This window comes from Electrona antarctica, assembly GCF_951216825.1.
Source record: "Electrona antarctica genome assembly, chromosome: 4".
Lineage (NCBI taxonomy): Eukaryota > Metazoa > Chordata > Actinopteri > Myctophiformes > Myctophidae > Electrona > Electrona antarctica.
The window spans coordinates 57802291-57824221 of record NC_136809.1 but is presented as its reverse complement, the minus strand read 5'-3'; the positions used below and the strand labels follow the sequence as shown (position 1 = coordinate 57824221).

At 44.8% G+C, this 21931-nt stretch overlaps 1 protein-coding gene across 1 annotated transcript in view; it reads left to right on the top strand.

The window, feature by feature from the left end:
• muc2.1 (mucin 2.1) overlaps positions 1-21931 on the top strand; it is a gene marked incomplete at its 5' end in the record, with an annotated part of 64269 nt that overhangs the window by 13518 nt on the left and 28820 nt on the right. The window contains 16 exons of the mRNA XM_079498491.1: positions 676-789; positions 1968-2037; positions 2445-2582; positions 3405-3569; positions 4344-4438; positions 6231-6357; positions 8061-8316; positions 8921-8973; positions 10520-10661; positions 15670-15811; positions 16253-16363; positions 17171-17356; positions 18245-18484; positions 19575-19767; positions 20495-20620; positions 21457-21771. Of these exons, the coding sequence (XP_079354617.1) occupies positions 676-789; positions 1968-2037; positions 2445-2582; positions 3405-3569; positions 4344-4438; positions 6231-6357; positions 8061-8316; positions 8921-8973; positions 10520-10661; positions 15670-15811; positions 16253-16363; positions 17171-17356; positions 18245-18484; positions 19575-19767; positions 20495-20620; positions 21457-21771 (2473 nt within the window). The remainder of the gene's footprint in view (positions 1-675; positions 790-1967; positions 2038-2444; positions 2583-3404; positions 3570-4343; positions 4439-6230; positions 6358-8060; positions 8317-8920; positions 8974-10519; positions 10662-15669; positions 15812-16252; positions 16364-17170; positions 17357-18244; positions 18485-19574; positions 19768-20494; positions 20621-21456; positions 21772-21931) is intronic.

Below are 21931 nucleotides of genomic sequence, written 5' to 3'. Positions count from 1 at the left end.
TAAGAGGGCACTTTTGGACAAAAATAGCAGATCTACAAGCTGTTTTCGTGGTGCGACGCGTGGAGAGCTTGTAGATCAGCTGTTTTCGGGGCGCAACCCATTACTCTTTATCTAGTGGAGATGCGGTGTGTAACGACATGGATTTCAAAAGCAATTCTCCTGAATTCTGCCTTCCTATGACTAAAGCTGACAAAATTAACACTTTCAAGGACCCCTGGATTCCAGCGTGGGCCTGACTGTATAGAGGCACATGCAGGCATCGGAACATTTATAAATGACCCGGGCCGGGGGATAGAACTCCGACCTCCCAATCTCAGGGTGAACAATATAACCACAAGGGTAGTGAGCTGGTGTATTCAGCTCATCCTTTATCATGTTTTGTGTGTGTGAATGAATGAATTAATCTTTATTTTCTTGTCGTTAGGACCCATCCCTTACGGGATTATAAGACACCAACAACATAAATAAACAATATCACGTTCACTTCCCACACAGAAGCTACACAAAGTATTTGATAAAAACAAAAACAGAACGGAAATAAACAAAAACATAAAAAATAAATGAAAAATACATCACATATACGTTTTCTTTGTCCGTATGTGCCAAGCTTTCTCTATATATTCTGCTAATGCAAATATCTTCTGTTCGAAAATTCTGTGTGTGTATGTATTTCAGGACTCCACGAGTCCCAGGTTCACCGTCCTGGTCCAGTTGGTTCCGTGTGTGAACTCAGAGTTTGACACGTGTGTGAAGACCGTCAGCGTCCTGCTGAACAACGACAGGAACAATGTAAGCATCCGTCTTTCATCTGTGATAATTCACTATGATCACCAGAACAATAGTTCAGGAGAGGTGAAAAACTACATTTTTTAATCCAAAATGAGTTAATAGCACAGGCAGACTCTTCACATAGAGCATGTCTGAAATTGACATATTAATATAAATACATATAAATATTAAATAAATGTATCTAGGTGTAATGTTAGAGTCCACAGAAGTGAACCTTTCAAGTCTGTTTTCTCAACTCGCTGTTTCTCTGCAAGACATTACTCTATAAGCCATATCTGCAAAACTGGTGGGTCAAACTGAACAACCAATATGTCAAATTGAAGCTATGATTCCCTGCTTTTTTTGTACATATATGTATTGCTTGATGCAGGTGTTGACGTTTAATATTTTTAGGGTTGCTAACTACCTGGAATTATAGTAGGACCGGGCGTCCCTTATTTCCAATAACAATAAGGGACGGCCAGAAGACGTGTCTTTCAGTTTCCAAATAAGGAACAAAGTGTGTCCCTTTTCAGTTCAATAAGGGACATGTCTTTCAGTTTCCAAATAAGGAACAAAGTGTGTCCCTTTTCAGTTCAATAAGGGACATGTCTTTCAGTTTCCAAATAAGGAACAAAGTGTGTCTCTTTTCAGTTCAATAAGGGACATGTCTTTCAGTTTTCAAATAAGGGACCATTCTGCATATTTCAAGGGACAGTTGGCTAACTCTCTCTGTAATAGAGCGTTGCAGTCCCACCCCCTCGAGGGACCCGGAGAAGAATTCCCCGTTCATTTTCCTCATAGACTTTTCTAAAAGTATTTATTTAAAGACGTTTTACGCTGCGGACAAAGCCAACTCGAGGTGACAAATCATGACAACAAACACAATCTTTTGGGCTGATCAAATCATTTGAATTTTGAAAGAAGAAAAAAAGGCAGGTTACAACACTTTTTGTTTCAACAAATTATTTTATTGGCCCAAAACATTGTGTTTATTGTTATGATGTGTCACAACTCGAGTTGGCTTTGTCTGTGGTGTAAACGTCTTTAAATAAATACTTTTTGAAAAGTCTATGAGGAAAATGAACGGGGAATTATTCTACGGGTCTTTCGTTGTCATGAAAAGGGGCGGGACATCTAGTCTATGTCAGTCTATGTCAGTATAATAACAAGACAGTTCTATTTTGTGTTGATTGCAGGTGTTGACGTTTAAAGCTGACGGCAGTGTGAAACACAACGCGCAGAGCATCAAACTGCCCTACCATACAGGTGGGCTATATCATTATGGATTTATTCTGTCACACGCACCAGCAGTGGTTTCCTATGGAGACACGAAGGAGACTCCACGTGTCTCCATAGGGAACCACTACTGGTCATCAAAGTATTGGCTTAAGCAATGCAAAAATAATAATACAATGAAATCCATAAATTCAAGTATCCATGGGGCTCATTTTGGGGGTGAACTATCCCTTTGAGGGATAGTCTACTGTAGGAGGGCTTATGCAAAGTCCTACAGCACTGCATGTACCTAAGATTAACATCAAAAATCAAACATAAAGTCTGTCAAGAACAAAAACACTTTTTATTCATATTGAATTAATATTTTAAATTCATAGTTAATTCATAATTCATAATTAATAATAATTGTTTTAATTAATACGTGTATGTGTTTGTAGGTGACATCACTGTCTTCCAGGCCTCCTCCTTCCACATCTTGCTCCAGACCAGTTTTGGGTTGCAGATGCAGGTCCAGCATGTCCCCGTACTGCAGCTCTATCTGACCCTGGATCAGTCTTACAAGACCAAGACCACTGGTGAGAATGCACTTTATCTCTCTGTGTGTGCGTGTGTGCGTGCGTGCGTGCGTACTTGCGTGCGTGCGTGCGTGCGTGCGTGCGTGCGTGCGATTCATGCTCCAAAGATGAGACATTAATCTCCCACCATGCAACAGCACATATTCTTCACATATTTTTCATCAAATGTGCAGTGGGTTTGCCTTTGCCCTCAACCTTCTTCCAGGAGAAGGTCTCTGGACAGAATTTCCACAGATCATTGAAGGTCTGGTTCATGTTCACACTGCCACCATCACTGGGACAAAGTCGCAATTCATTAAAAAAAAACAATCACACCCGTGTGAACTGAGTGGTGTAAGGTTTTATATAGCATGATCAGCTGTGGTCTGACGTAATGTCTGACGTAATGAAATCACACCCGGATGTGATTTCACAACTGGCTTTTTTTGTGCAGAAAAAATGAGCATGGTTGCTACGGTCATCCAGTTCACCCGGGTGTGATTTAATTACGTCAGAAATTATTTTGAACATAGCAACCATGCTCATTTTTTTCTGCACACAAAAGCCAGTTGTAGGAGTGGTTTACACCACTCAAAAAACTGCAAATGCAACTCTACTTTCAGAGTTGGTGTGTGAACTACAACATGGCGCTGGGTGATGACATCACAGTGGTTGTAACTTGTGGCTGTGGTTTCAGGTCTGTGTGGGAACTACAACGCGGCGCTGAGTGATGACATCACAGTGGTTGTAACTTGTGGCTGTGGTTTCAGGTCTGTGTGGGAACTACAACGCGGCGCTGAGTGATGACATCACAGTGGTTGTAACTTGTGGCTGTGGTTTCAGGTCTGTGTGGGAACTACAACGCAGCGCTCGGTGATGACATGAAGAGCCCCCAGGGTCTGGTGGAGGGCACCGCCTCCTCCTTCGCCAACTCCTGGAAGAGCAGCCCCACCTGTCCAGACCGACCTGACAGGCTGGACGACCCCTGTGCCATCAGCACGGACAACGGTACAGAACATGTTTTTGTTTTTTTGAATGTTTTTTTTTATGGCTTTCGCCTTTATTTTATATTTTGTATGGAGGGACAGACAGTAGGCTGACAGGAAATGGGGAGAGAGATGGGGGGAAGGCATGCAGTAAAGGCCGTCGTGATCGGGAGTCGAACCCGCGGCACACTGCCAGACTGGATTACCAGCCAAGGTGCCTGGACCGCTGAGCCATGGCCGGTACAGAACATGTTGCTTTGGTCAAAGAAATACAAGTGACAGTACGTTTTAGCAGCCTGGCGTATTTCCCCAAAGTGCATTATTTGTCTATATGGGGCCCGGCAACTACTTGCGAATAGCAGGCAAAGAGGCGATAGTCGAATAGTGGGCGGAGGAACGTTGTTCATAAACATGAAACTATTTTATCTTTTGGACGACATCGTCCGGTGGTAGCCAATCAAAGGTAATATGTCGATCGCGACAAATTCACAAATTGGATCCGAACATTGGATGTTTAGTTCAAAACCATGCGGACAGCGCTCATAGTTTCAGAGATAACAGCCAAAGAAGATCCCTCCTGGTGCTGGGCGTGACAAAGGCATAACCGTTTCAGATTGATATAAAGCGATAAAATACGCCATATTCGGCAGTGAAGGAATTAAACAGTACTGTAAGTCAAATATCATATCATGTCTGTCTGTCTGTCTGTCTGTCTGTCTGTCTGTCTGTCTGTCTGTCTGTCTGTCTGTCTGTCTGTCTGTGTGGTATAAACTGTCCACTGTTCCTGCTCCCTCAGAGAAGTATGCTCAACACTGGTGCTCCTTGCTCAGAAAGCCCAACAGCACGCTGTCTCAGTGCCACGCCACGGTTGATCCTGACTCCTACTACAAGGTCAGTAGCCTCGAAAACCCAGACGTTTTTATTTCCAGGAGAACAAAAAAAAGTCCTGGGGCCGAGTCCACTTCAATTCGACAATCGACATACAGTATAGCGCAAACATCGCTCAATCTCTGCTGATTTCTGATCGTCTGCACCTTTGTTAAATTGACGCACACACACACATATACACACACACACACACACACACACACACACTCCTCTCTCTCTGTCACTCTAAATAATTAGTCTCATGTCCAGCAGCTGCGTCTAGTTTCTCCCGGCAGATCCTATGCCATAAAAAGCATAGGTGAGTTCCGGTCTAGTGAGTCAATGACTGGCTGCTGCTTGCTTGTTGCTATAGGCTATTTATATCACTACATCATGTTATATCATTGACCTACGTGGCGGTATATCAACAAGGATAGGGGTGATTAACAATGGTTATGTCTTGGTTATGTCTGTATGAAACCATACGGCTTTGCCGTTTGTAAATAAGCTGAGAGAGAACAAGCTTCTACAAATCTGAAACCCTTTTTAGGGTAAAAGCGCTCACTTTATTTCTTCTTTCCTGCCTTGACCCCTCTCTCTCTTATTCCCTTTCTTTGTTTTCTTGGAAAAATAACACGATGGGAAGTATATGTAAAAAAACGTTTTTGAATTTTCCACTTCTACTTTTCTAACTGCGATGTGGCCTGGGCCGTGGCCCTTGGCCGGTAGTCCCGATCCCGAAGGCCTTTACTGCATGTCACTCCCCCATCTCTCTCCCCATTTCCTGTCAGCTTACTGTCTGTCTCTCTATAAAAAAAGGCGAAAAAATGGCGAAAGCCACACAAAGAAAACATTAAAAAAAAAGAAAAACTGTGATGTGACAATACAGCTGATACTGATTCTGATTTGTATCAGAAATGACTTTGGACAGGTGGGGAACTTTAGTTAAACTTGCAGAGTGACGCATTATTCTACCTGAGTGGTTTCTGGTAGTTATACTTGAATGTTGGCATGACATAATAATCCAGTTTTAGTGTTTTGTTAGGGCGATCATGACAAAATAAGCTACTAAAATAAGCTACAGCTCGTTGATATCCAGCCAGTGTGGAGACACTGATGAAGGCTGGATAGCCGCAACGCCTGTCCTCTGATGTAGAGAATCAATCTTTTGAAAATACATTATTGGTGTGTTCGCCTTTTAACTATTCTACAATGTTGATTTAAGCTGGTAGCGCACCATACGCCAGAGCATGGTGGTCAAAAGAAAACTTGAAAGTAGATATTCTGCACAATGAGTACTTTTACTGTTGGTACTTCAAGTAAATTGTTATGCCGATACTTTTGTACTTTTTTAATGTCTACTTTAATGTCTATTTCTACAATGCTGTATTGATACTTTTACTTAAGTAAAACATTAGAGTACTTTTTTCCACCACTGGTGGTTGGAAACCTCTGTTTTAAACAGTGTTGTTTTTGTCACCTGGAATGTTTTAGTGTTAGTCTAGTTTTAGTCGACTAAATATCCTAAGATTTTAGTCGACCAAATCTACAAGTTGATTTAGTTGACTAAAATGCAGTTTGGCGGGCCTTGATGCCGTCGTAACTTGTAGACCTTGTAGAGTTTTTATTTGTTGACGGAATTGTCAGTAGCCTATATTTAGTCTTAGTTTTAGTCATCATGGCTTCGTTTTTATTTAGCTTTCATGTAGTAGTAGTCAGTGAAAAAAAGGTAGTCGACGAACATTTTTCGTCTTAGTTTTAGTCGATGAAATCAACCCTGGTTTTAAAGCGTGCTGTTGTGTTGTGTTCTGTGCAGCGCTGCATCTACGCCTCCTGTAATTGTGAGAGGAGCGAGTCCTGCCTGTGCGCCGTGTTCTCCTCCTACGTCCGAGCCTGTGCGTCTAAAGGAGTGTTCCTGACGGGATGGAGAGACCATGTGTGTGGTAAGGATCCGAAGCTACAGACGCAAACGTGGAAAAGAATAGATCTCTGCTGCTTTAACGACAGAATCCAGCTATAACTTCAAAATGAGAAAAAGAGGAACTAACCAGGCACTCAACGGAGATAGCAAAACGTGATAATGATAAAAAAGTGCTCACACTGATCAAAAAAAATTTGATCAGTGTGAAAAGGCAATTTTGGCAGTTGCCTTTTTAATTTAATAAAGGTGTTTAACTTTGAGTGCCCGGATCCTCTCTATAACTTCAAAATGTTTCACTTTTCAGTAACTTTCACTTCAGTAACCCACTAGTTGTAAACTAACTGGTAGTTGCTATAAGCCTCTACTATGGCCAAGGAAATGAATCCCAATGCATTTTTCCCATAGACATTTCAAAAAGTATTTATTTAAAGACGGTTACGCCGCGGACAAAGCCAACTCGAGTCGTGACAACTCATGACAACACAAACAATATTTTTGACCAAACAAATAATTACAACGAAGAAAAACAACAAAAAAGTGTTGTAACCTTTCTAATTATTTGTTCGGCCCAAAAAATTGTGTTTGTTGTCATGATTTGTCACGACTCGAGTTGACTTTGTCCGCGGCGTAAACGTCTTTAAATAAATACTTTCTGAAATGTCTATGAGGAAAATGAACGGATAATCATTTCCTGGGCCATGGTAGGGGGCGGGACTGCAACGCTCTATAAGGACTTTACTCACTAACTTTGGACTGCTGGTGGTGCAACCTAACCTGACTCCGCCAGATTGTGGCAGTATTGAGTTCACCAGTTCCCTCCTCCTGTCTGGATCTGGGCTCTCTCAAGCTGAAACGATAAACCCGAAGCAGTGGGACAACAATTATGATATCTCCAAAATCATTTCGAGTTGTAGTCCTGTTAGGTTGTGTTTACATTAGAGTTGTAGTCCTGTTAGGTTGTGTTTACATTAGAGTTGTAGTCCTGTTAGGTTGTGTTTACATTAGAGTTGTAGTCCTGTTAGGTTGTGTTTACATTAGAGTTGTAGTCCTGTTAGGTTGTGTTTACATTAGAGTTGAGGTCCTGTTAGGTTGTGTTTACATTTGGCACTGTGGCAGCGCTTCCATACGTCACCAGTATCGCGTTGATCCCGCCTCTAGCGGCCGCATACGGCTGCATATCTCTCCGGTCAGAAATTGCTCGGAGTACTCTCGTCTCTGCCCGAGAGGGACCAGATGGGGAGCCGGAGGAGGAGCTCACTGCTGCCACCAGCTGGCGGAGTCATGTTAGGTGCAACCCCCCACGGCAGTGGTTCCCAAAGTGCGGTCCGGGGACCCCTGGGGGTACTTGAGGGAGTTCCAGGGGGTACCTGGAAGCTCAATTAGAGATAGTTACAAATGGACCCTTATGTGTCCATTTGGTTCCATTTGTACACTCTCAGAGTTAAATTAACAGTAGTTTTACAATATAAATTGGGGTTTGCCATTAAATCGGGGGTCCGTAGCCTAATGCATGTGAAACTGGGGGTCCATGAAATGTATATGTTTCGGAATCACTGCTAGAGCCGTAAAAGTCCTCCCTTATCGGGGTCACTGGCATATGTTTTCAAATGGGGGGTCCGTGGCCTAATAAATGTTGATTTGGGGGTCCTTGACATGAAGAAGTTTGGGAACAACCACTGCCCTACGGGACCTTTAACCCTTTCATTGTGCATCCCATCCAAACAGACAAGTACACCAGGACCTGCGCCGCGTCCCAGACCTTCTCCTACCAGCTGCGGCGCTGCGAGCTGACCTGCCGGTCTCTGGCCTCGGAGCAGCAGAGCTGCTCTGACGGCTTCCTGCCGGTGGACGGCTGCTCCTGCGCCGAGGGCCAGTACCTGGACGACCAGGGCGTGTGCGTCCCCATGGCCAAGTGTCCCTGCTACCACCACGACGTCCGCGTCAAGCCGGGGAAATCCATCAGCGTCAGGGAGGAGCACTGGTGAGTTCAACCAGGGACGTGCAGAGAGTGTTAGAGGGGCTGAAATCCCGTAAGAGGGCACTTGGACGAAAATAGCAGATCTACAAGCTCTCAACGCGTCGCGCTACGACGCGTTGAGAGCTTGTAGATCAGCTATTTTCGGATGGCAACCCAGCACTCTTTAGCTAGTGGAGATGCGGTGTGTAACGACATGGATTTCTAAACAAATGTGTTCAGCGCAAAATATACTGTGTTCACGTTCAGGAGACTTTGGGGGAAAAAAAGCCATTCTCCTGAAGGCTGCCTTCCGGCATGGCATGGAAAGGAGAGGCATTAGCATTTCTTTCACCATGTAGTAAATGCTGCATTCGTGGTCTGGAGAGGGCAGTGGTTTTACAGACGGGTTGACTTTTTTTATTATTACTTTTTTGTGTTTTAAATGTGATGTGTGTTGTTTGTTATAATTGGCAATTTGGCATGCTGTGCAGCACTTTGGTCGTCCTTTGGTTGTCTTTAAACATTCTTTATATATTTATGACTTAATTGACTACTTGATACAGTGGCTCAGAATTTCCTTCAACTCAAAATGTTTTCTCACGTTTCTGCCAACTGTCTTTGTCTCCAGCGTGTGTACCAACGGCAAGCTGCACTGCCGTTCATGGAGATCTCGTTCATCCAGTGAGTCTATTATATGTTCTGGCGCATATTCATATAGTTTACACATCGTATGACTTCAGATGACATGAACTGTAACCTCTGTGTGTGTGTATGTGTGTGTGTGTGTGTGTGTGTGTGTGTGTGTGTGTGTGCGTGCGTGCGTGCGTGCGTGCGTGCGTGCGTGCGTGCGTGCGTGCGTGCCATGCAGCCTGTCCCTCTCCCAAGGTCTTCTTCAACTGCTCCACGGCGGTGGGAGGAGATGTGGGACCTCAGTGCTCTCCTAGCTGCACCAACCTGGACACCGACCAGTGTGTGAGTGTCAGGGCCTATTCATGGTCCAGAGGTGGTTAGTAAAAACACTCAGGGACGTGTTAGAGAGGCAGGGGCTGAAATCGCGTAGGAGGGCACTTTTGAACAAAAATAGCGAAAATAGCAGATGTACAAGCTCACAACGCGTCGCGCTGCGACGCGTTGAGAGCTTGTAGATCAGCTATGTTCGGGGCGCAACCCAGCACTCTTTATCTACTGGAGATGCGGTGTGTACGACATGGATTACTAAACAAATTTGTTCAACGCAAAATGGTGCGTTCCAAGTTCAGGAGACTTGGGAATAAAGCTATTCTCCTGAATGCTGCCTTCTGGCATGGCATGGAAGGAGGAAAGAAGTGGCATTTTCATTTCTGTCACCATGTAGTAAATGCTGCATTCCGTGGCCTGGAAAGGGCAGTTGTTTTACAGACGGGTAAAAGGGCAGGGGCTGAAGCCCCCTTTGATGTCTATGTGTGCACGTCCCTGGAAACACTAAAACAGAGATGTGTTGTGTGACCGGTGACCACCGCGGCATGACGTTATGTTGTCGTTTTTGGTGGTCACCTCTTCACCGAAAATTGGACTATGAATTATTGGCCTTTAGAATAACAAACGTACAGAGCAGTGGTACAACCTAGTGGTATTTCACTCTACACACATCGATTCACCAAAAAATAGCAGATCTACAAGCTCACAGATCGGGGGCTTGTAGATTGGCTATTTTTGGCTAACCTTCCCCCCCCAGAATAGGGGTGCAGTGCTCTGGGCTCAAGTGGTTTAACAGAAGTGGATTTTAACGATTTGATGTCATGTCATTTTCATATCGCCCCACCCCTACTCTGGTTAAAAACAACTTGGGGAAATGTTTATTTCAAGGCTCCATTTGCTGACAATCAGTTTGAACAAAGTGACATCCGATAACTTAAGTGCCACCTGGTGAACACCAGTTTTGGCCCTCGTTGCCACCGAAGCCCATTATAATTAAAAGAAAGAAAATGAAATGATATTGTGCATGTAATGTGCATGTCATCACCTGACATGCAGATTAGAGCAATTTTCAAAATATGGATAATTTGTATTTTAATTTTTTTCAAAAAGGCGTCCAAAGGCGCCATTGGCACTCTCTGCCACCAGGGGGAAGCGTCCAAAGGCGTCCTGTGGCACTGATTAACGTATAAGGTTAAGTAACGTAACTTAACGTAAGAAAAAAAACGGTGTTTTGTTTTTGTTCCTATGTGTTGCTGCCAGTTCTCTGCAGAGTGCGAGTCCGGCTGCCAGTGTCCCAGCGGTCTGGTGGAGGACGGCAGAGGACACTGTGTTCCACCAGGACTGTGTCCCTGTCAGCATCAGGGAGTCAGCTACGCCCTCGGGAAGAAGATCACGTACCAGTGCAACACATGGTATGGGCTCGCTTTTTTATGGGTTAAATCACACATGCAATGAAGAAAAAAGTGGAATGTCCGCACACGATATAATTCTGCTCCCCGTCCTTTATTTCAACCTATAGAGCGCCGAAGTCCTGACGTCACTCGCTCATCCCTTGGTTCTGCCTGTTTCACGGAAGTAATTTATCCATTGAGAATAACATGGGTCATCTTAAAATGGTCTCATATAAGCATTGTGGTCCAAAAATAAACAAGCTGTCTCTGTGATATTGTCAGGGAGGTGTCTTCGACCGTCAGTCGACTGACGGTCGAAGACGATACAGAGAGTCTGTTTCTAGTGAAAATTTTTCGTAATTGAGTACCACAGACGAATAACAGTCTAAGTCCACACTATTGATCCATAATATATAAATGATAGATAAGGGTTCAGGACACCGAGGCCTTTTCGTGGAGGGGTCAGTCTGAAATTTGGACTTAGACTGTTTTTCGTCTGTGGTACTCAATTATAAAAGTAGCAGTAACAATAGCGTTTTCTCTCATTCAGTTGATTCTTCATATCCATATGAGTGAAACGGCCGGGATGACATGTTTATTCTTCAAACACAGTTCTTATATGAGACGATCTAAAATCCCCCTATGGGGATTACAATGCAAATAAAAAGTACATGAACCCGTGGATCTTTGCGTGGATAATCTGGATATTGACGTCAGACTTCGGTGCTCTATATACCACAACGTTTCGCCCCTCCGGGCTTTCTCAAGTTCTTGAGAAAGAAAGCCTGGAGGGGCGAAACGTTGTATAGGCTATAGGTTGAAATAAAGGACGGAGTCGGGGAGCAGAATTATATTATATACATTGGGGCAGCGGTGGCCTAAGGGTTAGAGGAGCACCCTTGTTGCCGAAAGGTTGCCGGTTCGATTCCCCGGACGGGCAGGAAAAATATGGGTGGGGAAGTGATTGTCATCACTCACCCAACACCGCTGAAGTGCCCTTGAGCAAGGCACTGAACCCCCAACTGCTCCCCCTGGAGCTGCTTAGTGGCCAACAGTATAAGACTGTGGTTGTACTGGTCAGCTCCCAGGTTTTAATGTGTGTGAGTGTGTGTGCGTGTCTGTCTGTGTGTTTCTATGTGCAGGGCGTTGCTGAAAATGAGCACCTGTGCTCAGCTACTTCCCTGGGTAAATAAAGGATAAAAAAAAATAATAATAATAATAATAATAATATCGTGTGCGGACATTCCACTTTTCTTCATTTGATCACTTTTTGGGTCCAGCACCGAATTTAAAAACTGCGATCTGCATATCGTTTTCCTCCTTTACATGTATATAAATCATACATGCAACACCTGGTAGGCTGCTTCTAATGGGACACAGTTATACCTTAGAGTATATATTAATAGAGACGGCACCAGATTTCTCCTCCCATCCACTGCATTAAGTTGCTCAAAAGCGCATGAGGCGATTTCACTCCTTCCAGAGTGCATTCTGGGATTGATTGGGCCAAACTCATGAACAGGCTGGCCGTTGACTATCATTGCACTGAAACAGCGTTCACGTGTCATCATGAATGTGCGCAATGATAGTCAACGGACCAGTGCATTCATGAGTTTGGCCCAGCGCTGCAATACCAAATTCGGCCACTATGTCCATTTCGCCTCAGGGTTTCCTCCGGGTGCCGTCTCTATTCATATATACTCTAAGGCCCTTTCCCAATTCCTTTTTTAACCCTACCCCTCAGCCCTTGGCCCTACCCCTTATCCCTTGCCCCTTCCCCTTGCCCCTACATAATGAGTGTCAAGGGGTAGGGGGATAAATCATCACCCTAGGAATTGGAACGTCCCTAAATATTGAACGTCCCTTGTAGATATTGATATATTGATATACAACCTGTTCTCAGAAAATAGCTGATCTGCAAGCTCACTACAGGCCAGTGGTCCCCAAACTTTTTCATGTCAAGGACCCCCAAATTGACAATAATTAGCCCGCAGACCCCCATTTGAAGTGATATGCCAGGGACCCCATAGATTTTTACGAATCTAGCAGTGTCACGGACCGCCAGTGTGACATGCATTAGTTCATGGACCCCCATTTGATGGCATTTCTGTCTCTGGGACCCCCAATTTATATTGTGAAATCAATGTTAATTAACTCTGAGTGTACAAATGGACCCTTATGGGTCCATTTGGTTCCAAACTATCATTTAGCTGGGGACCCCCTAGCTACCTCTCTGGACCCCCTCTGGGGGTCCCCATAACCCACTTTGGAAACAACTTTCTATAAGCTGTAGATCGGCTATTTTGGGAGAAGAGATGGAACGTAAACATTGCTGTGGTTATGATGAAATAAATATATTAAGTAATTTTGTCTCATCTTGGTAGCCCACCAGAATGTAATTCAGCTAGATATAGCTCATTCTGACACCTGCTCAACAGTTGTACCTGATTCATTGATTATTGTATTAACAGTTTGTATAGAATGGGTACAGTTATATCATATACAGGGTTAAAAAAAGGAAAAACAATTTACAGTATAGAAAGAAGGGGCTGTGGTCACTGTGTTCATTGTTTTTAATATCATTAAGAACAGTCATTTTCTATCATGTCCTATGACAAGTCGTGGTATGCTACATATGTTATGATATGATATGAATGACAATGTTTCAAATTCAACAACATTTAGGACAAATGCCATCGTGATTCATCTCCATCCAATGTGCAGGCTGTACAGCAGCTTGCAGTCTGTTCCATAGCTGGTTTGCCTGGGGAAAAAAACAACACCATTGCTAATTAGTTATGTAACTTTTGCAACTTGTTGGGATTAGCATAACATTGGTCATGATAAAACCATACCAGCTATCACTGCAGCGAGTAGCCAACGTTATGCAGCGACAGCGTTGTGTAGGTACAGTAGGCTATTTCACGGCTTTTAAGAGCTCCAAAACTGCAGAATGTTGACATATCGGGGTCTGGGGGGTCGGACTGATGCCTGCTAGTTAAACTAGCTTGCATCCGAGTTGTTCCACCGGGGCACCGGCGGTAAATAAAAATAAAAAAGCGCCGATGCCAAATTAATGGTTAACGTTACCGTAACGTTGTATGAATGCAACGCCGTAGTATCGTTAGTTCAAGTGAGGTAACGTTAACCTTTGCTAGAGATTGCGATATTTTTGGCGATGCAGATTGTTAACACATTCAAATAATATTGGTTATTATCATATTCTTCCATAATAAAGGACGAAAAAGGCGTCTTACCTCGTCCGCCTTCCGCCCTCCGTGATGTCCCTCCGTTTTAAGTCTGGTCGCGAAGTCCCTTGGTTTGTAGGGGATCCTAACCCTACCCCTCGGCCCAACCCCTCGCTCCAAAGAGAATTGAGAAAACCCTTCCTCCTCACATGAACGCGCATCAGCAAGGGGAAGGGCTAAGGGCCATGGAGAAGGGGGGAATTGGGAAAGGGCCTAAGAGTTATACACACTACACTTGGTACATGTAGGCAGAGCCATCTAATAGAAGAGTTACGATATAGAGGGGGCAGAAACCGAGTGCTTGGGCCCTGTTCATGCAGCCTGAACTGAGACAAGCTGGAGTTGGAAATACATTGTTTTCAACGAGGGCGGCGCAAATAAGAGCTATTTTAGGCATGTGTGCAACATGACAACTGTTTTAAAGTATTGTACAGTGACAACTAAAGTCTCTTTAATGTTTATGTTGTACTATTACTACAAAACAATCTAAAATAAAGGGATTTAAGATCATTAAAGCTGGGCTGTTGCCGCCTGAGTCCAATGCATTTCTGCCTACTTCCGGTCCAGGACTTGTACCAGTCGCGAGTCCCCATTCTCAATAGAAGTCTATGTAGGAGAGCCGCCATTGGACTGAAGCCTCATGAAGTGAACGCAGTTTGCGTAACTCTGTCTATATCTAAGGTAGCCTGAGCTAACGCTAAACATTTCTGGCCTAGATGGGAGGGCCGCGGCTCAGATTTACGCACACCAATCTGTCCGTCAGCCCCGGTCTCTCCCCCCCAGTGCAGCACTGTTCGACCAGAAGCAGAAACCACTGGTTGCTGGAGTATACCATTCTAACGGACTGTCAAAGTTATTTCCACAGAGTCGGCACACGTTGGTTTTTTTCTTAGACGGTGTGGTGGGTTCTTCAGCCATTCTCCTCATTTTCCTCGCATAGCCTCGTTTGAAGTTCCACTGGTAATGATTTCCTCACGGTGTTATTTTGAGGGGTGCACACCGCTCAGAGCCCTGACGTCACATCATTTGAAGCGACGCCTACGCGGAAGGGTTGACTCCCACGTTTAGGCCAGTGCAGCCCATGCGTAAATCCAGGCTTTCATTTTTCGCGCAGACGAAATGAAAGCCTGGGTATCGAGGCTATATCTAAGTCTCTGCATGTAGGCTGCTTCTAATGGGACATACTTATAAAAACAACACCTATAGGTACATGTAGGCTGCTTCTAATGGGACATACTTATAAAAACAACACATGTAGGCTGCTTCTAATGGGACATACTTGTAAAAACAACACCTATAGGTACATGTAGGCTGCTTCTAATGGGACATACTTATAAAAACAACACCTATACGTACATGTAGGCTGCTTCTAATGGGACATACTTATAAAAACAACACCTATACGTACATGCAGGCTAGGGCTTTCACTTCTAGTGATTTTTACTAGTTGACTTGTTGCCTATAGTTTACTAGTCGACTAGTTAAATAGTCGACTAGTTGCTTAAAGCCCTAATGTATAGTAGGCTGCATCTAATGGGATACAGTAATACATGTATGCCATACCTGGTACAGTATGCTTGTTTTAATGAAATCATCTCAATGGGAAAAATTAATTGGTGGGATGATGGAACCATAAAATGCTATAGCATTCCCATGATTGTGAAGTAGTTGCCTGGCTTTGTGAGATGAAGTCTAAATGTGTGTGTGTGTGTGTGTGTGTGTGTGCGTGTGCGTGTGCGTGCGTGCGTGCGTGCGTGCGTGCGTGCGTGCGCTCCCTGCAGCACGTGCCGAGGCAGAGGGAAGTGGGAGTGCACGCAGAACAAGTGCCCAGGAATGTGCACTATCTATGGAACCGGACATCACAGCACCTTCGACCAGCAGACATACGACTTCCAGGGGAAATGTAGCTATGTTGCTGTCCAGGTACATAGAAATGTAGCTATGTTGCTGTCCAAGTACATAGAAATGTAGCTATGTTGCTGTCCAGGTACATAGAAATGTAGCTATGTTGCTGTCCAGGTACATTGTAGTAGAAATGTAGCTATGTTGCTGTCCAGGTACATAGAAATGTAGCTATGTTGCTGTCCAGGTACATTGTAATAGAAATGTAGCTATGTTGCCGTCCAGGTACACAACTCAACCAGTCATGTTTTGGTTGTCATGTTCGTAGATCTGCTATTGTTTTTGCAATAACTAAAGTATAGCATAATGCTTAAAACACCAAAAGGGGTTCGCGTCCTGAATGGGTGCATGTAAATCTTCTAGGTCCTGCAGTGAATTCATAACACGTAATAATAAAGCATAACTTCATGCTCAAACCGTTAAACTGCAACGTCTAACGATGTGCTTTTCATGGAACAACAGAACACGTGTGGCAACAGGACGTCCAAGGACAGCTTCCGGGTCATCACAGAAAACATGCCGTGTGGGACCACCGGGACCACCTGCTCCAAGGCTGTCCGGATCCAACTGGGGGTAAGGCTTATTAGGGTTAGGGACCACCTGCTCCAAGGCTGTCCGGGTCCAACTGGGGGTAAGGGTTATTAGGGTTAGGGACCACCTGCTCCAAGGCTGTCCGGGTCCAACTGGGGGTAAGGGTTATTAGGGTTAGGGACCACCTGCTCCAAGGCTGTCCGGGTCCAACTGGGGGTAAGGGTTAGGGTCAGGGTTATCTGTTATGAAAACATGCCGTGCGGGACCACCGGGACCACCTGCTCCAAGGCTGTCCGGATCCAACTGGGGGTAAAAACATGCACTTTCTTCAGCCTAATTTGGGTCCGCCCTGGTCTATTAGCCCATTAAGAGCTGAGGACGATTCTACAAAATGTCTAAATCCTAAAAACTGTTTTCATGACATGTCACTGGTGCTCAATATTTCATGTCAAGGACCCCAACAGTTATATGTAATTGGCCACCGACGGCCCCATCTGAAAATATGTTGTTCCAGAGACCCCCCCTCCCAGAAGCAAATATTTGAGTTAAAAACGTTCGCTCTGAAATAATATATATATATATATTCTAGATTTTAAAAAAAATAGCAGACCTACAAGCTCATAGCACGGCACTCGGTGCCGCGCTATGAGCTTGCAGATCTGCTATTTTTCAATAGGTAATTTATAACATATAATGCTTGAAACAAAGGTGATGCTGTCTACGGGGTGATCATTGTGTGTGTGTGTGCGTGTGCGTGTGCGTGTGCGCGTGCGTGCGTGCGTGCGTTTTATCCAGGGGACCGAGGTGAAGCTGTCTACGTGGTAATCATTGTGTGTGTGTTTTCTCCAGAGGACCGAGGTGAAGCTGTCTAAGGGGACCTACGAGGTGCTGGACCTGGGTCAGGGTCACGGCGCTCGCATCAAGCACAACGTGAGGACCGTAGGGCTGTACCTGGTGGTGGACACGGCCATCGGCCTCTCCGTGATGTGGGACCGCAAGACCACCATCCGGATCATCCTGCAGCCCAGGCACAGCGTAAGTTACGCTGTTTACCCATTCATTCTTTTCTTGCCATCTACGCTTATAAAAGTAGCTATGCTATTGGGACCTATCTATGCCAGCTATGCTTATACGCGTAGACAATCCATATATGAACGCGCCAACCATTTGTTTACCTTTTAGCATTGCTCCGGGGCTAGCATAGCCCTCCTCCGTCACCAGCAGCGATGCGATTTCTAAATCCAGCTCCGTTGAGCCTCCATTATAACCCGATTTTCAAAGCGCCGTATCTCCAAAGGTTCGAGAGCTGTCCATGGTGCGCCGCCGCGCACCATGGACAGATCGTGAATCATCTGTGAGTTTGTATCGCATCGCTGAGAAAATGTAGCTGGTTGTATTGCTAGCTAAAGGCTGTGGGCTTTGTTATGTGGTGTCGTTCCACTTCCGGAGGCCCCTCCCCTTCCTGTTTAACCCGGAAGGACAACAAGCTCCTTAGAGCGGGCCTGGATGGGCGGCCCCTGGGGCAGTACAACCATGCTAACACTAGGGGCAGCAAAGGAGTTAAGACCGGGAAAGCATCGGCGTCATTTTCAATTTTAACCACTTTCACTATTATTTTATACGTTGGCTATTCAGAAATACATGTAGCAGATATACAAGGTCATAGCACGTGCTTCATGCCGTGTTACGAGCTTGTAGATCTGCTATTTTTTTAAAGAAAAATCTGTTTATTTTGTCAACTACGACGAAAAACATGGCCAGGTATGTGGTCTGTGCAGAGACTAATATATTCATATGTATGTGTTCTACAGGGCCAGGTCTGTGGTCTGTGCGGAGACTAATATATTCATATGTATGTGTTCCAAAGGGCCAGGTATGTGGTCTGTGCAGAGACTAATATATTAATATGTGTGTGTTCTACAGGGCCAGGTCTGTGGTCTGTGTGGAGACCTGGACGAGGACGGGCAGAATGACTTCACCACGCGGGGTCAGATGGTGGTCAGCAGCGCCCTGGAGTTCGCCAACAGCTGGAAGGTGTCCAGTTCCTGTCCAGACGCTGCCCCGTGTACGGACGCCTGCGCCACCAAGCCTGCCCGCAACACCTGGTCTAAGGCCCAGTGCAGCATCATCAAAGGAAAGACCTTCAAAGACTGTCACAACAAGGTAAAAAAAATGGAGAAAAAAAGATTTGATATATATATATTTAGTTTTATTTAGCTATTATTTTACATTACATTTCATGTTACAATGTCTACAATTATACATATCATTGCAATTGTTTATGTTATTGTATGTATTTATTTATATACTCCCATGTGTTACAAACTAAATTAAAATACAGTAAACACAAACATTATCACACAAACCCTGTGGGCTCCCCCAGAGTTAGTGTCGAAGTGTCCTTGAGCAAGACTCTGAACCCCTAATTGCTCCCGATGTGCAGGTTGGTGCCTTGCATGGTTTTCCGCCGCCATCGGTGTGTGGATGTGTGTGTGTGGATGGGTGAATGTAATGCACAATCTATGTAAAGGTGTGTGAATGTGTGTGTGTGAATGGCTGAATGTAATGGACAATCTATGTAAAGGTGTGTGAATGTGTGTGTGAATGGCTGAATGTAATGTAATGCATCTATGTAAAGTGCCTTGGATAAAGGCACTATAGAAATGCACCATTATTATTATTTTTTTAAAGATATTTTTTTGCGGCTTACGCCTTTTATTGGTTTTTGAAGGGACAGACAGTAGGCTGACAGGAAACGGGAGAGAGATGGGGGAAGACATTAGCCTGATTATCAGACTGTAGCTTTCTTGAAGCTTCAGTCTGACATTGTCTCCTGTCTGAGCGATTTCAAGGGGGAGGGGATTAGAATTTCCCTCAACCAGTAGCCATTGGTGTTGTTTTTCCCTCCTTCCTCTGTGTGTTGCGCTGCGTGATGACGCTGAAAACGGGACTCGGCGCTGATTGGTTGTTCGTTAGACCCACCCCCACCGCCGATTCTCATTGGATAATACATTTTTGTACCGAAGAAATTATAGGTTCACAGTGCAACACCAGACCAAGAGACGGAGTCCACTCAGAGAGTGGGCGGCGTCTTTGGGCTGGATCCAGGCTAGGAAGACATGCAGTAAAGGCCGTGTCGGGCTCGGGAGTCGAACCCGCGGCACACTGCGACTGGATTACCAGTCGGGTGCCCAGGCGGTTACGCCACCGCCTGGGCCAGAAATGCACCATTTACCATGTTCTTGCCATGCAGGTGGATCCCATCCCGTTCTACGAGAGCTGCGTGAGCGACTCGTGTGCGTGCGACAGCGGAGGCGACTGCGAGTGCTTCTGCACGTCCGTGGCGGCCTACGCCCAGGCCTGCACCAGGGCTGGCACCTGTGTGGCATGGCGGACCCCGTTAGTCTGTCGTAAGTATCACCTGTGTGGCATGGCGGACCCCGTTAGTCTGTCGTAAGTATCACCTGTGTGGCATGGCGGACCCCGTTAGTCTGTCGTAAGTATCGTTAGCCCATTTAGACCTGAGACCAGATTCCTATAAAACGTCTTCTAAATCATGACAGTTTTCTTGTCAGTGGTGCTCAACCCTTTTCATGTCAAGGACCCCCAGAACGATATGTATTTGGCCGTAGACCCCCATCTGGCTACCTGTTAATTTCCGAATTGATTTTAAGATTTTATTATTTGTTTATAAAGCCCTTAATGGTTTGGCCCCCCTGTATCTATCGGTCCTAATGGACCCATACTCCCCAGCCAGGGCCCTGAGGTCAGCTGACCAGCGGCTCCTGACCGTGCCAAATTCTAATTACAGGTCCAGAGGCGACCGTGCTTTTTCAGTGGCCGGCCCCAAACTCTGGAACTGTTTACCCCTATATATTAAGTCTGCCCGCTCCTTAGAGGCTTTTAAATCTTTGCTTAAAACACATCTTTTCTCCCTGGCATTCAATGTTGCTTGACCTAGTTGCCCTGTCTAAATGCTTGTGTTGCTTCAATGTTGTTTTACTATATTGTTTGTGTTGATTGTATGCTTGTTATATGTTCATGTACAGCACTTTGGTTGACCTTCTGGTCTTTGTAAATGTGCTCTATAAATAAAATTTGATTTGATTTGATTTGATCTGAAAATATGTTTGTGTGCGTCCGTGTGTGTGTGTTTTCCTCTCTCTCTCTCAGCGATCTACTGTGACTACTACAACTCTCCACATGAGTGCGTCTGGCATTACCATCCCTGTCCTTGTTACAAGACCTGCAGGAACCCTCTGGGGATTTGCACCAACACCTCTCTACCAGTACCGGAGGGTAAGAACACCTTTTGGTCCTCCTCTCTACCAGTACCAGAGGGTAAGAACCCTTCGGCTCCTCCATTCTTCCACCAAGATACCCATGTACCTGTCTAAATACTTCCTTAATGTTAACAAAGTCCACACCCACAACAGCAGAGGGAGTTCAACAAACCATGTGCAACCCAGATTAGGCACAAACAAGGGACTAAATTATTTTCGCTCATATGCCACCAAAATGTGGAACGCCCTACCAACAGTCATTAAGACATGCAAATCCCTTGACTCCTTCAAAACCGCTCTCAAAGGGCACCTACAGACGGCTGCAATTCGAAACTGGGCCCCGTCAAATCTGAATCCCCCCACCACCCAACCCTTTTTCCCCCCACTGTATATGTTTCTTTTCCCTTTTTACCTCCTTTATGATGAATTCCTGTTCTGTTCTTTGACTATATAGAAGTGTCTATTTGTACGTCTCTAAATGTTTTGATGAATTGAACAAGGTGGACCCTCTTGTAAACAAGTGTAATGCTTTATTGGGTCGTCCACTCACAGTTAACAGTCTTTGTATTGAGTTGTGCTTGAAATGTACTGTAATTCTGCAAACTGTTAATACATATTTCAATCAATCAATCAATCAATCAATCAATCAATAACATCATGGTTTGCACATACAACTTACTAAATAATAACAACTAAATAATATTACACCGTTTGTAATATTTTCATTTCATTTTCTCGGGTTGAGAACACCTGTTCTAGAAGATGGGCCCTTATTTAATGTGTTTTATAGAATATAAGCCCTTATTCAATGTGTTTTATAGAAGATAAGCCCTTATTCAATGTGTTTTCTAGGCTGCTACCCAGAGTGTCCAGAAGCTCAGCCCTTATTCGACGAGGCGAAGGGGAAGTGTGTGGATTCTTGTGAAGGATGCTTCTACAATGGCGTCCAGTATGACGACTATGAGGTAATCTACAACGTGACCGATAACCTGGGCATGTGTTACTATGCAATCTGCATCAACGCTACCGTGATCTTCACCAACGAGTCCTGTGGCACAACTCCACCAACACCACCACCACCCTCTACAACCACACCACCCACCACCACCGAGGCTACAACTCCACCAACAGCACCACCCACCACTACCACCACACCACCCATAGGCAGTACAACACACACATCTACAACTACACCAACTACCATAGGTAGTTCTACACCCAAATCTACAACTACACCAACTACAAGTACAACAACAACAGGTAGTACAACTGAGTCTACTACACCAGAAACGGGTCATACTCCACCCACGTCTACAACTACACCAAC